The sequence below is a fragment of the Xiphias gladius genome, chromosome 13 (assembly GCF_016859285.1).
Source record: "Xiphias gladius isolate SHS-SW01 ecotype Sanya breed wild chromosome 13, ASM1685928v1, whole genome shotgun sequence".
Lineage (NCBI taxonomy): Eukaryota > Metazoa > Chordata > Actinopteri > Istiophoriformes > Xiphiidae > Xiphias > Xiphias gladius.
In genome coordinates this window covers 6,545,915-6,559,425 of record NC_053412.1, presented here as the reverse complement: position 1 = coordinate 6,559,425, position 13,511 = coordinate 6,545,915, and the positions used below count along the sequence as shown (strand labels likewise).

Below are 13,511 nucleotides of genomic sequence, written 5' to 3'. Positions count from 1 at the left end.
TTTAGATAATGATTTTGATAATTAGGATAACATAGAGTATAGTCCAGATGACGGGGCGACCACCGTCTGTTATAAAGGCTCACGATCTACTGTCACTGCACGTGGAGGCAGAAGAGCACGTGGCGTCACATGGACTATAAAAAGCCAGTTTGTCCATAACGCTGTCGCTTACGGCCATACCACCCTGAACACGCCCGATCTCGTCTGATCTCGGAAGCCAAGCAGGGTCGGGCCTGGTCAGTACTTGGATGGGAGACCGCCTGGGAATACCAGGTGCTGTAAGCTTTTGCACTTCTCGCTACAAAACCAGCAGGGGGCGCTGTTGCTGCTGCTGCATCTTCTTCTTCTTCAGTGGGGACGTAGATTCAAGGAATATATCCACAATAATCAGGAAATGTTTCTAATTAGTGACGGTCTCTCAATTTTTGTCGATAAACTGAACATGAAAAAAGCCAAACAAATCTTTGGGCCTCCTTTGAGCCTCTTTTCTGCTGTGATGTTATTTTCCAGCAGAGGCTCAGGTTAATGTGAGTCCATCTGTCTGGAGGCTTCTGGGTCAGTGATGCTCTCTTGAACTGAATCTGCTACTGAGCTAAACCAACATAATCAGTTGTTAAACAGGTTCCAGACTCTTGGCAGACGAGCCAACAGTCTGCAGCTTGCTCCTGCTTTCCTTTATCTACAAAGTGGATCACTGTCAACGTCCAAGGTGCTGATCCTGGGACCTCCAGAGCCGTCTGAGGTACTGCCATCATTCGGGGCTGATGGACAGGAGTCACGTTAGTTTGACCCAATTTCTGCATCTGTGAAGCCGTTTGCAGTCACCAGTGTGGTAGTTTTTTATGCTGATGATATCTTTGCCTTTACCTGGATTCATTTTAATATGAATCCCAACAGGTCCATTAATTTGATTTTACAATGTACCCCCCCTTTTATATCATGTGTTAATGTATGGGACAGATGTAGGTTGGTGTAAATGTTTGTATGTGTGATAAGCTTCCTAACATTAATGTTTTAAACCAATCTTAGTTAATGTTAGTGTCTCCTCTGAAGGAGCAGAGGAGACAGCAGGTTCCCCACCTGCCAAATCCCACTTTAACCCCTGCGCACAATGGTCACAGCAGCAGTTGTTGCTGTTGAAATATTTGCAGTAACAGTTGGAAGGGTTTGGTTTCTGCATGTTTCAACATCAACAACAGCTTCTCCTTGTGAACACAACCGCAGTCAGAACTGGACGAGCTTCAAGCAAGCCAGACGTCTCACGCCGTCTCTCCTTCCATCACAGCATGTCTCTGCTCCGGGGTGTCCTCTCTCAGGTCCTCAGCTGGTCCGGCCTCTGTCAGATCCTGTACGTGGTCGCCACAGGACTGGTTGCTGTTGTTGCAGTTTGGACGGCGAGGCTGTTGGTGCGTCACGCCTGGTACACACACAGGCTGTCTTGCTTCAGCAAGCCACATGCAGACTCCTGGCTGATAGGCCACCTGGGCCAGGTAGTAGAACCCACACACAAACACACACACACACACACACACACACACACACACACACACACACACACACACACACACACACATACACACACACATCTAACTGTAGATTTCTCAGTGTGATAAGAAAGTACTTTGTTTCAAAATATCACCGTTACGAAATATCCTGATACATTTCCTTTAAATCCTGCATGAAAAATTAGCAAAACAATGACATTTAAACCTATCTAAACTTACTTTACTCACCTTTTCATTTAAAAGTTTATCCAACTTTTAAGGACATTATTCAGATTTTTTTTTTTAATTAAAAGTAAACTGATATATTTTTTTTTGTGCCTCAGATGCAGAGCACAGAGGAAGGTCTCCTCCAAGTGGACGACCTGGTGCAGACGTACAAACACTCCTGCTGCTGGTTCCTCGGTCCTTTCTATCACCTGGTCAGAGTCTTCCACCCGGACTATGTCAAACCTCTACTAATGGCACCTGGTGGGGTTACACACTATTGATCAAATTAAACGTGATATCTTTGTGTAATTGCTGCAAACAAACACACTGTTTTTCACCCCAGTAGAAGTGCTACTGGAGCTACTTAAGTATTAGAACCACAATTCCCAAAGCTTCATTTAATTCTTAATGTTTCTTTTCTCTTTCCATTACATCCTCACGCCTTTTGTTCTTCAAGGCAGCATTACAGTGAAAGATGAGCTCATCTATGACCATCTGCGTCCATGGCTTGGTGAGTCAAGCAGCTCACGTAGCTCTGATGCAAGTCTAGTTTGAGAGGTTTTCACAGTTCAGTTGTAATCATCATTGGTGCCGTGTCTCATGACACTCAACTTCAAAGTCTACGGGAACCAAACTGAAAAGACTACCTTCTCTGCTCCTTTATGGATATTCAGAATAGAGTATTATAGGTTTGTTTTTTTTTTTTAATTACATAAATGTCACATTTCACATACCGAAATCAGTTAAGACTCTTCAGACTAAAAAACTAATATTAATAAAGTCACATGACAGTCATTCCCACTGCTGTGTGTAACTACTGGCTATTCAAGCACCGATTATAATTCATTGTCATCCTCACCTCCAAAACTCTGTCTCTCTTGGGTCCCAGGACAGAGCTTGTTGCTAAGCAACGGGGAGGTGTGGTCTCGCAAGAGGCGACTGCTGACTCCAGCTTTTCATTTTGATATCCTGAAGAACTACGTTGCCAAGTTTAACACCTCGGCTAACACCATGCACGTAAGACACACACACACACAGCTTACAGAATACGCACAACTGCTGTCGTGTATAAGGGAGTGACAGATTCGGTTGTATTTACTTTCTATTGTGTGGCCAATATTGATTTTAATACATCCGCGGCAGTGTAAAAATGTGTGCATGGCCTTTAGAGTCTGAGGCAAAAACTGCATTCAGACGTATCTACGTTTGCACTGGTGGATTTATGTTGCCGTCTCAGGATTTTGGCGGTTGAGGTTTATGAAAAGGGACCAGAGATCAATGATGCTTTCACAGTGTTTTTTTTACCAGTAGCAAAAAAAAAAAAGGTAGATTGGACGATGGTCTTCCAACCAGCAGAAGAAAAATATAATTTGATTTTATACAAAAATTAGAAAATCAGAGCTCTCTCATCGTGCTTCTGTGTCTTTCAGGATAAATGGAGCCACCTGGTGGCAGAGGGCAGGACCAACATAGAGATGTTTGACCATGTCACTCTGATGACACTGGACAGTTTACTTAAGTGTGCCTTTAGCTACAACAGCAACTGTCAGGAGTGAGGACACCCACTTCACCATTTTCCACACATATATTCAACTTGCGTCTTACCATTTTTTTTTTAAAACGTTCTCTCCTCAGGTCTACCAGTGAGTACGTGTCAGCCATAGTGGAGCTCAGTGACCTGATAATAGCTCGTCGCCTGAGGATGCTGCACCACTGGGACTGGATCTACTGGAAAACGGAGCAGGGGAAACGATTCAAAAAGGCCTTGAGTGTCGTACACAGGTACAGTTCACGAACAGGTGTGACCCTCTGACCTTTATGCAACAGTGTTATACAAACAAATGTGAGAGTTCAAGTCTGATGACACATTTTACTGCAAAATGATGAGACCCACGCTGTTTCTGTAATATCTATCACTTATTATGTGCTTTGTCTAATGCAATGCTATTTCTGTTATATTCGATTGAATTATAATGTACTGGATCACCACTGTTGAATATTTACCCATTGTAACATATCAAATAGTAAACATGTTACATTTTGCAGTACCACATTCTAGTAACACAATGTACCTTATGATATTCCATAGTAATGTATAGTAATGTCTAATTTTCTGTAGTAACACATGGTATTGTACCATGATCTACCAAGTCCTATGGTGATGTGTGTTTTATTTTATTTAAATCTTGGTGTTTGCAGGTTCACCAAGGAGGTGGTTCAGAAGCGCCGCGCCCTCATTAAGCAGCGGAGGGAGACCGATTTCGCCACAGCACCACAGAGGAAGAAAGATTTTGTGGACATCATACTCCTGTCAGAGGTAAGACGGGAGAAGAAAGAAGCGCAAACGAATGAGAAATAGAGATGGACGGAGACAAAAAGTGAGGTGGAGGGAGAGTGTGAATTGCTTTAAAAGATCCAGGACTGTAACGTGCTCTCGTATTACTAATAAACATTGTGTTAGAAAATGTGTGTGTGTGTGTGTGTTGCAGGATGAGCACGGACAAGGCCTCACAGATGAGGAGATACAGGCAGAGGCCAACACCTTCATGTTCGCAGGTGAGACAGTTTAAAGCAAGACTATAGAGCTTTTACCGAACAGCGGCCTCTGTGGTCACCCGTGTCAATTACAGGATAATCGTAAATGCCAAAACATAGTGCAACGGTAGCACAAGTAGAGAACAGTCATAAAGGTAGTGAGCGGACTCTGTAATGTCGGTTATACAGCAGTATTTGCCTAAATTTTGTTATAAGTGGCCACTTTAAGCCACTGGTCATACCAGAACAAAGTGAAGCAACAAAACCCCAGAGTGTAGTCAAGTGTCCAAGGGTGAGTTTTTTTCTGCTTATTAATTCAACTTTTCATCTTAAAAAAAAAAAAAAAAATTAAAAGAATGTGTTATTACTTCCCTCAAAAGTTACATAGTCTTGCTTTAAAGGTGCAAGCTACAGTTTGTTGCTTTAGTCTGAAATGTTCACATACAGTAAGAAAAAATAGCCGTAACACCACGATTTGACTTGTCACTTTATGCATCAAATTCAAATCCTCTTACTTTTATCCACAGGTCATGACACGACAGCCAGTGCCATTTGCTGGACGCTGTATAATTTAGCACGCCATGCCCACTATCAGGAGAAATGCAGGCAGGAAGTGATGGATCTGACACAGGGACGAGATGGACATCAAATAGAGTGGTCAGAAAGCGCACGTACACACACACACACACACAACCTGAATCGTTGCACATGTGGTATTGATTTTATTTGCCCTTTAACAGGAGGAAAACTTGCCCGTACGACATGTTAAACCCCGGTGGCAGGAGTTGAAATTCTGTTTAAATAAGGCAAAGATGCGGAGTGTTTCCTGTGCCATACGTACACGCGTTCACTTATCTCTTGTCTAAAAGGGAGGATCTGTCAAACCTTACCTTCACCACCATGTGCATCAGAGAAAGCCTCAGACTCCACCCTCCTGTGCAGGCCGTGACGAGGAAATACACCCGGGACATGGCGCTGCCGGGGAATCGGACAGTGCCGAAGGGTGAGAGGGGGGGACTCTTAGCTTTTTATGAAGTTTCTGAAATGGATGTCAGAGGTTTAGAAGGCTGCGCCTCGTCTCGGCTCTTGATGTCAGAAACCCACCTCAAACCACATGCGGTGCTTCATTTGCAAAAGAATGTTTTGGTTTTTTTTAGTTTGTTTTTTTTTTGAGAAGGTCTTACAGTACGCCAGCCTCAACTGGGAAGTGAAATGTCTGATCGAGGTAGTTCCTTAAGCAGTGAAGATTAAACCCGACTCATAATACTTCCTTTTCTTCCTGCAAACCCTCCCCAGGTGCCATTTGTTTGGTCAGTATTTATGGAACACAACACAACCCCACTGTCTGGACAGAACCACATGTAAGAAGTTGATTAAAAATAATCTCAATCTTATTCTCCCTGTCATACTGCTCTGTCACGTTTAACCTGTATGATTTATTCCCTGCTAGGAGTTTAATCCTCTGCGCTTTGACCCAACCAACACAGAAGGCCGGTCTTCTCACGCATTCATCCCCTTTTCCTCAGGTCCCAGGTACAGTGTCCTCGCTTAACATTCAGGACTAAGCCAAATGAGATCTGACGTGGCCGAGAATGAGCCGGTAACGAAATGAATCTGCGTGTGTTCACAGGAACTGCATTGGTCAGAAATTCGCCCTGGCAGAGCTGCGAGTCGTCGTGGCGTTGACCCTGCTCAGGTTTCGCCTGACCCCGGGGGCCAACCCTGAACTGGGGGCCAGCTGTGGAGGCGTTCGCCGTCTCCCCCAGCTCGTCCTGCGCGCTGAGGGAGGCCTGTGGCTGCAGCTGGAGCCTCTGACCACACCCAGCATGGAGGAAACACAAGGCTGAGAGATCCAGCAGGACGACACGTGTACCTGTTTTGTAATATAACAAAAGCACAGAAGCTCTGGCCTCACACCTGGGACTTTAGTACTGTTGTTGTCACTGTTTATGCTTACCGTATTGTCTCTAAATGCATTTGCAACCTTTGTTTTCTACAAAAAGCACAATGTTTGGCCACATGATTCTTTTACTATCACTTTAAAAAATGTATATAATTTAATGTTATATTGCATCATGGAATAGGCAATTTACTGTTGAAACATTCATTATTTTTCTGTTGTTTGGTTTAAATAAATCCTGAGTTTAAAAAAAAAAATAGATCCTCATCCTTAAACTCTTCCCCACAGTCAAAGAGAGACTCTCGAAGTTAAGTTTATTGGATTCAGGGTGAAAAAAAATCGCGTTATCTGCAGGTACTGGGTTTAGATCAGGGCCTGAATGAATCAGACCTGGAAAATCGAGAGCTGAAGTTTCTCGCCCAGGCTTTAGTCTACAAATGGAAGAGAGAGAAGAAATGAAAGGTGTTGGCTGGGGGGATTGACACATCGTTGCCCAAGGGGTCAAACTGGGCCCCTAAGACAAAAGTATTTGATGGCAGAAGTTAAACTGAGACTCAAGGGTAGGAAAGACGCAATCTGTGGCCACAAATCACTGCATGTGATTCGATTTAAGGGTTTAAGGAATCTCGATGATACAACCCCACACACTACTACAATAAGTCAAATGAACATCATCAACAAATGACCAACAGGTTGTATCAGTCTAAAAAAAAAAAACGGCTTCACAAAGGAAGTTGACCTATTGCGCCTAAATGCGCTTTAATTGTTCAATGAAAAATGTTGATTTTTCTCTCACGTGAGATAAAGTGCTGATGGGTTTCCCGGCTCGCGGCCACGACCTCCACACATTAAGAGCCTTAGCCTCGCGTTGGTTGGGCCGGCATAACGCACGCCTACGGCGGGTCTCCCGGACGAGGAGGGCGGAGGGCGGAGACACCGAGACTGTGCAGTTGGTTACGGCCGCTTTCGGTTTGAGAGTTCTCTCCCCCGCCGCCTTCCCTCCGCCTCGCGCCAATTAGCGGATGTGTCTAAGCTAGCACGCTTAACCGGTGATGTTTTTAGCTTTTAATGAACTTAACCTGACATGTTTCTCCGGCCTCTGAGCGAGAAGCTGTTCGGACCCCCCCCCTCCTCGCGCCGGACTCTCTAACTGACGGAGGCTAAAATAGGATGTGGTCGGCTGGGTCGTGGAGGAATTTGGCCGGCTGGTCGTGTCTTTTCCTGGCTGTCGTGTCCGCGCAGTCCGGTAGGTCCATTGCAGCCAGCTGACGGTTCGCTGACTCGTTTTCGTGCGTTTAAAACCCCATTTTTTTGTGGACTCTCTGGGTGTGTCTTGCGGGTCCTGCCGCTGTATTGTGACTCTCCATATCCATGGCCCCACCCATTATAATCTTGCCTGTACATATTGTATTCAGTAAATTGGGTTCAGGCAGGTAAAACCTACTGTCAGTAATACAGATTGCATGAGGGTTTTTATTTTATTCTTTATCTCATAACAACGAGAAAACTGTCTGATAAGGACGAGACCCTTATCTCATAACTGCGACATAGACGCACAGTGAACTGGTGGGGACAGGAATTTTGAGCACTTCAGAACTGGCCCGAGAATCGTCGGGTTTTTAAATTCTCTCCGGCATCAAAGTAATTCACTGACAGCTGTCAATGGAGCCGAAGGTACAATAACAGAAGGGAACTGATGATAACTAATTCGGCGTGGCTCGTTTTTCCAAAATGTGAACAGATACAGGCTGCCCACGAATCCATGGCAACATTGAAGTTCACATCTGTTCACACAAGTGATGACTTGTGTAACATTTTCCCAAATGTTTTGTTGGAAAAAAATATATTTGTTTGTTATAAAGATATGCAGGAGAGACCAAAAAAAACAAACAAAAGCCCTCTCCTAATATTAATATCATCTGCATTACTCATTGCCATTAATATCTCCCAGTGTCTCAAACCAAGCAGGAAATAAAAAAAAGCTAAATCAGCCTCTGTCCTCTCAAACTGCAATGATGAATAAACAACCTTAACTTTTTCCTTTTCTAAATATGAGATCTGGAGAAGCACGGAGAAGGAGTATAACAGTAAACTGTGCAGTTTAACCTCTTTAATTACGGTCAAAATGTAGCTTGAATCTACTGCAATTGGCCAATGAAAAACTCACCATTTCCTTAAATTCCCATTCCCCTCAAAAAATTCCAAGGTCATGATCATCAACTTAATATCCATAAACAATTTCCAGCAAAGGCTCTTTCTGATGTCACCAGCCTCCTTTTGTTGCTTTACAAAATATTATTTCATCTAGGGTTTTATTTATGTCTTTTTTTTTCTTTTTTTTTTTTTTTCTCTTTTTTACAAAAAATAATTGATTAGTCCATAAAATGTCAGAGAATAGTGAAAAAAGATCCATCACAATTTCAAGGCCAAGGTGACGCCTTCACATTACTTGTTTTGTTCGACCAACAGTCCAAAACTCAAAGATATTGATCACACAGCAGTATAAAATCAGTCGATCAATAACTTGAGTGAATTTGATTTAACTGATAACGGGTTGCTAGCTAAAAGACAGCAGCCTAATATTAAATCCTTTACCTATGATAACACCAGAGTCCAGTGGATAAAAAGCCAATTTAAAAGGATGTTTGGACGAGGAAAACTGGCACACGGAGTTTCTTTTCGTTCTTTCAGAGATTACACTGTACAAGAAGGAGGGCGATGAAGTTGTCCTCAATCCTGGCTCCGGGTCTGTGACCGGCCCCATCACCAGCATCGTGTGGAGAGATGGTCCCAACATTGCCATCCAGTGGGAGGAACCTGACACGGATATTACTTACTATCGTCATTTCGAAGGTACAATGGCCCTCGTTCAGCCGAACCCTTTGGCGTCTGTGGGGGGGGGGGTTTCCCCCAAAGGTTAAAGCTAAATGGTACAGTGGTTACATCTTTTTAATCGTTTGTGAGACCCCTGCTGAGAAGCTAACACTGTCCGTGCTTGTTTAAAGATCGTGGTAGCCTGAACATTTCAAGTGGAGAGATGACAATCAAAGGTCTGACGCGAGACGACAGTGCAGTGTACACGGCCGAAATCAACAACATCAAGGCCACTCCAACTCGTCTCACAGTCATCTGTAAGTAATGAATTGCACACGGTTTAACAAGGTTCATCAAGTTAAGCGACTCAGAGATTTTGCGTTTCACTGAATTTTGGGAAGTGAATGAAAAAAAAAAAAAGGGCGTCAACTTTGAATTTTTTCAGTTTTTTTGGTTTTGTTTGTTTTTTTTTTCCTCCAATAACAACAGTTCCCGTCCCTGTGCCCATTGTCACTAAATCGTGTGATGATGAGCGGACCAGCTGTATTTTGACCTGCGAAGGAAACACCACAGGTGTCGAGCTAGTCACCTACAAATGGAGGTCAGATGACGAAGAGTTGACAACTTCATCTAAGGAGCACCGTGTCGAAAAGGTGTTGTTTATATAATATGTGGAGTTTTTTTTTTTTCTGTGCTTTCTGTCGACCTGAAACAAATTTTCCTAAGTGATTAATTAGGTCCATTTTCAGTTGTTTGCTGGTTTGAGCAGAATATTTTGAAGTTTTGGACTCCTGGTTGGGCTAAAAAGCAATCTGTAGACATCATCTTGGGAAAGTTATGATCCGCTTCACTATTTTCTGCTGTTTTATAGACCAAATTAATAAGTGACTGAGAAAATAATCATAATGAAAATAAGTGTTAATTGCAGCCCTAGTTTTCTTTCCTTATCGGCAAACTGCTGTGATAGTAAGGAATTATGCGAGGTTTACAACCAAACAAGGATATTTAAGGAGTTTGAGGATTTCTATGGGAATGTCGGAAAAAGGACATAGTTCAACATCGGTGCCACTGTGGAGAGTCGGTATAATGTTGTCAAGGCTAATTTTTTCAATAATAAGCTGCTCTCTTTTCATCAAAAAAAAAAAAATGTGTATATAAACTTTTGGTATATGACTGATAATAACTTAGTGTTTCACTCGACTCCCAGGAAAACAGTTCAAGCACAAAGGAGTTCAGCTGCGAGCTGGACAATCCAGTCAGTCGGGAGAGCAGCAAACCCATCCCCAACCCTTTCACCACCGCCAACACTCCTACCACCTCCACTACTCGTGAGTTGTCACTGTGAATCCTCTCTGTTCTAGCCTAGAAACAATCACAAGGCATGACCGCACGTCATGGCATTTACCTGGCTGACCTAAATCAGGCCTTGAGGTGTGAGTGAACACCAACAGAAGAGTGTTTCCATGAAAGGCCTCTTACTGCCATCGTTGTCATTTTACAGAACCTGAGGGGAATCCGAAAATCAGCACGGGGCTCACAGTCTTCATCTGTCTGCTGACAGCTGTGGTAGTGCTGGGTCTTTTACACAGATGGAAAGCAGGTATGCGTTTCCTCCCTAATTTACAAAATTCTGAGTTGTTTATGAATCTGTATTTATGAATTTGTACTTTTATTCGAGACTGATAATGGTGAGTGAGGCCTGAGATTTTAATCATTCTGTTGATTTTTTTCCCTCTAGGAATGTGGTTCTTCCAAAAAGGTGAGAAAGCAGTTTAAAAACGTTTTGAGCAAAATACATCTTAAAGAGAATTTACTTATATACACATACACGTGTGTGTGTGTGTGTGTGTGTGTGTATATAAGTAAATTCTTTTTCCAGTCCTTATCATAAATACATGTATGTCGTTAACACTTTACTTTAGGGCTCCCTGTTTAGCATCATTGTCAGTATATGAACATGTAATGTCGCTCTCTCCCTGCAGCGTCCATGCCTTGGGAAGCAGGTCAGTAACTCAAATGACTTGTTACCCTCCCGCCTATTTATGCTTTGAAATTCAGAGCGTTGCTGATAGAGAAAAATGGCCAAGGCCTTTAAAGTCAGATCTGACAGTGGACTGTCCTTTTTTTCTCTAATGTTACAGACTTCTGGCGGAAGCCTAGGAGGCAACGTAAGTTTAAGCCACGGCCCATTTCCTTTATTTCTGTCCAATTTTTTTTTTTTTTTTTTTTTTTAATATGATGGGGAAAAAAAAGTTGAAACCCATATGTCCATATCATTAATCCAGCAAGAGACGCTGCTGAGTCTAATGGCACCACTGCGCGTCAAGAGATGGGACAAGGAGACGGTGAGATGGAAAAAAAAAAAACCACCTGCCTTTCGCTAAATATAATAATTTACTTTCTATAGCTTGTATCCACTTAAAGACCTATATATCTGACAAGTGTTGAATAACTTTTATGGCTTTCCGTACAGGTGTGTAGTCTTTAGCAGCAGTGTGTGACTCTTCTTCTTTCATTTGTCATTGGGCAGAGGAAACGGCAATGACATAGATGGCCCGAGGACGCCGAGTCCAGGACCCCGTTAGGCGTAAAAACGACGATCCACAAGATCCAGGGTGAAGCAGAAATGTTGTAGGAAATCCAGAAGTGCACATGAAATGTTACTGGAACAGTACAACGGCACTAAAGGTCAGAGTATGGGATCATTCCGAGTATTTTTTTTTTTCAGAGTTTCCGTGTTTACACTACACTTATTACTGAAAATCCCTTAATAGTCGTACAAGCTGCAAAGAAAAATGTGAGAGCGACATTATCCTCAGCTACTTTCAAACAAAATTGGGTGTTAACAATTTTTATTACGGCTTTTAATGCCAAAAAAACTGAACAAAAGTCAGTATCGCGGCATGTTCAAGACTCAAGTCTTGCTCCCCTTTATACCACATGTAACTGTGAACACATCACATCGACAGATGTACTGAAAATAAAATTTTTTTGCTGCTTATTTTAAACGGAATACATTAGTTTACTCAGCCATCGCCTGCTGGGACCTACTATAAGTCACGTGTATGAAAAGGGCATTTAAAAGACACTAAGAAGGGAAATGATAGAGTTTATTAGAATGAGAGAAAAAAAAAAGTAGCCCAGATGCTAAGAGCAGCACTGCCACAGAGAGAAGCTTTTAGACTTGAAGTAGATCTCAGATCTTCCTGAGGTTTGTCACTTGATTTTCCAGAGAGGCAGAGAAACGTTTAGACAATACCAGGAAGCCGAGTTAAGTGCGCTTTTCCTGTGACGGACGGCATACCTGACACCAACCGGTGTGTCGAGCTCATTGAGTCAGCGGCCAAAGAGGATTTGAGGCGGGTCCGGTCCGGTTCCATGCAGCTTCTCAGCGGTAGAGTACAGTTTGGACTTGGTGGGGAGGAACTGGACTGACAATAGAGGGGGAAAGTGGCACCATTGTCTGGTTTGGGCTCGACCAACAATCCGGGCTTTGTACAGTACTTTAGCACTGACTCCTCTGCAACAGCTTTGTGCTAAGTATGCAAACTTGCTAAAATGTTACATTTTAAGCTCAAAGTCAATCCATTATTTTTCCTTTTCTTATTTTGAGGTTTTTTTTATGTCTCTGAATGTTTTTATCTTCACTTCTGCGAACACTGACTTTATTTACCTCTTCTTATCGTTGATTAAATGTTTCCTCTGTATTCATCTTTTAATTCTGAAGGACGAATTTCAAAATGTTTGGTTTTGCGGCTTTCCAATGCACCGTGTGTGAATGAAATAGATGGATGACGGGTTTGTTTTGCACTTACTTTTCTTCCATCTAATCTAAGAGTGCAGCTTTAAATGATCAAATCCATCTGTGTTTTTATATAAAAACTAATGAGTTTGAGATTATTTCCAAAATTTGTGAAACTCCTTTTAACCAACGAAGCAGCACTCATTAATTGAAAGCGTCCGTCAAGAATGAGCTGTGGCACTGACATTTTTAAAAGTTTAGAAAATTCAAAACACCCCACATTTTTTTTTAGACACTGAGATCACTTCATATTCAAACCCTGTTAACTGATTATTTGTTGTGGTTTGTTGCAGTGTGAGGATATAAAGGATATGTAAATGTGTAGGAGTTTTATAAGGGCAATATTTAATAAAACCAACAATATCAAACCTGAACTCCAGCTTCTTGTTTTATAAATCCACATATCAGTTTTTGACCTGTTTTTAATTACGTCTCTAGTCCCCCCCCCCCAACAGTAAAATAGAGGAATAAGTGAGATATTTATGTTGTAGCTGACAAATTGGATAGATAGTCCAAAGTTGAACCACTTGTGGGCAGCAAGTCGACACATTTCACTCACTGATACCAGGGTGAGTCACGTGTGTTCAAGGTTTAATCAGTTTTAAAGCAGCTGAGTGTTTTTCTAATGAGATTTATCTATAGATATATCTGATATGTTTCTATATAGATATGTAGTAATATTTGCCAAAATGCATCAAAGAAGCATTTTGTTTGTGTAATAATTAACATGATTTATGTATCAAAGAAT

General features: G+C 42.2%; 2 protein-coding genes and 1 non-coding gene across 5 annotated transcripts; all 3 read left to right on the top strand.

Annotated features, from left to right (window-relative positions):
* The first annotated feature begins 166 nt into the window (after positions 1-166).
* LOC120798395 lies at positions 167-285 on the top strand. Its single transcript, XR_005708700.1, has one exon. It is a non-coding gene; the product is annotated as a 5S ribosomal RNA (ribosomal RNA).
* Positions 286-1,129: 844 nt separating this feature from the next.
* Positions 1,130-6,329, top strand: LOC120798137 (cytochrome P450 4F3). Of its 2 annotated transcripts, none has more exons than XM_040142202.1 (13): positions 1,130-1,490; positions 1,829-1,973; positions 2,170-2,223; positions 2,602-2,729; positions 3,143-3,231; positions 3,348-3,494; positions 3,912-4,029; positions 4,202-4,268; positions 4,775-4,904; positions 5,117-5,250; positions 5,544-5,608; positions 5,698-5,780; positions 5,878-6,329. In XM_040142202.1, exons 1-13 carry the CDS (start codon positions 1,179-1,181, stop codon positions 6,092-6,094), a joined length of 1,689 nt encoding a protein of 562 aa, XP_039998136.1. In that variant the 5' UTR covers positions 1,130-1,178; the 3' UTR covers positions 6,095-6,329. The 2 variants fall into 2 exon arrangements, with proteins under 2 accessions (XP_039998136.1, XP_039998135.1); XM_040142201.1 differs by having other exon boundaries at positions 3,143-3,264.
* Positions 6,330-7,023: 694 nt separating this feature from the next.
* On the top strand, positions 7,024-13,131 carry LOC120798328. 2 transcript variants are annotated; one of them, XR_005708677.1, is made up of 12 exons: positions 7,024-7,393; positions 8,839-9,000; positions 9,153-9,278; positions 9,451-9,614; positions 10,169-10,289; positions 10,463-10,561; positions 10,700-10,720; positions 10,944-10,964; positions 11,103-11,129; positions 11,247-11,306; positions 11,492-11,649; positions 12,194-13,131. XR_005708677.1 is itself a non-coding variant. In XM_040142556.1 (11 exons), the coding sequence occupies exons 1-11, from the start codon at positions 7,318-7,320 to the stop codon at positions 11,509-11,511; spliced, it is 897 nt and encodes a 298-aa protein (XP_039998490.1). In that variant the 5' UTR covers positions 7,024-7,317; the 3' UTR covers positions 11,512-12,096. The 2 variants fall into 2 exon arrangements, 1 of the variants encoding a protein (XP_039998490.1); XM_040142556.1 differs by lacking the exon at positions 12,194-13,131 and having other exon boundaries at positions 11,492-12,096.
* The last annotated feature ends 380 nt before the right edge of the window (positions 13,132-13,511 follow it).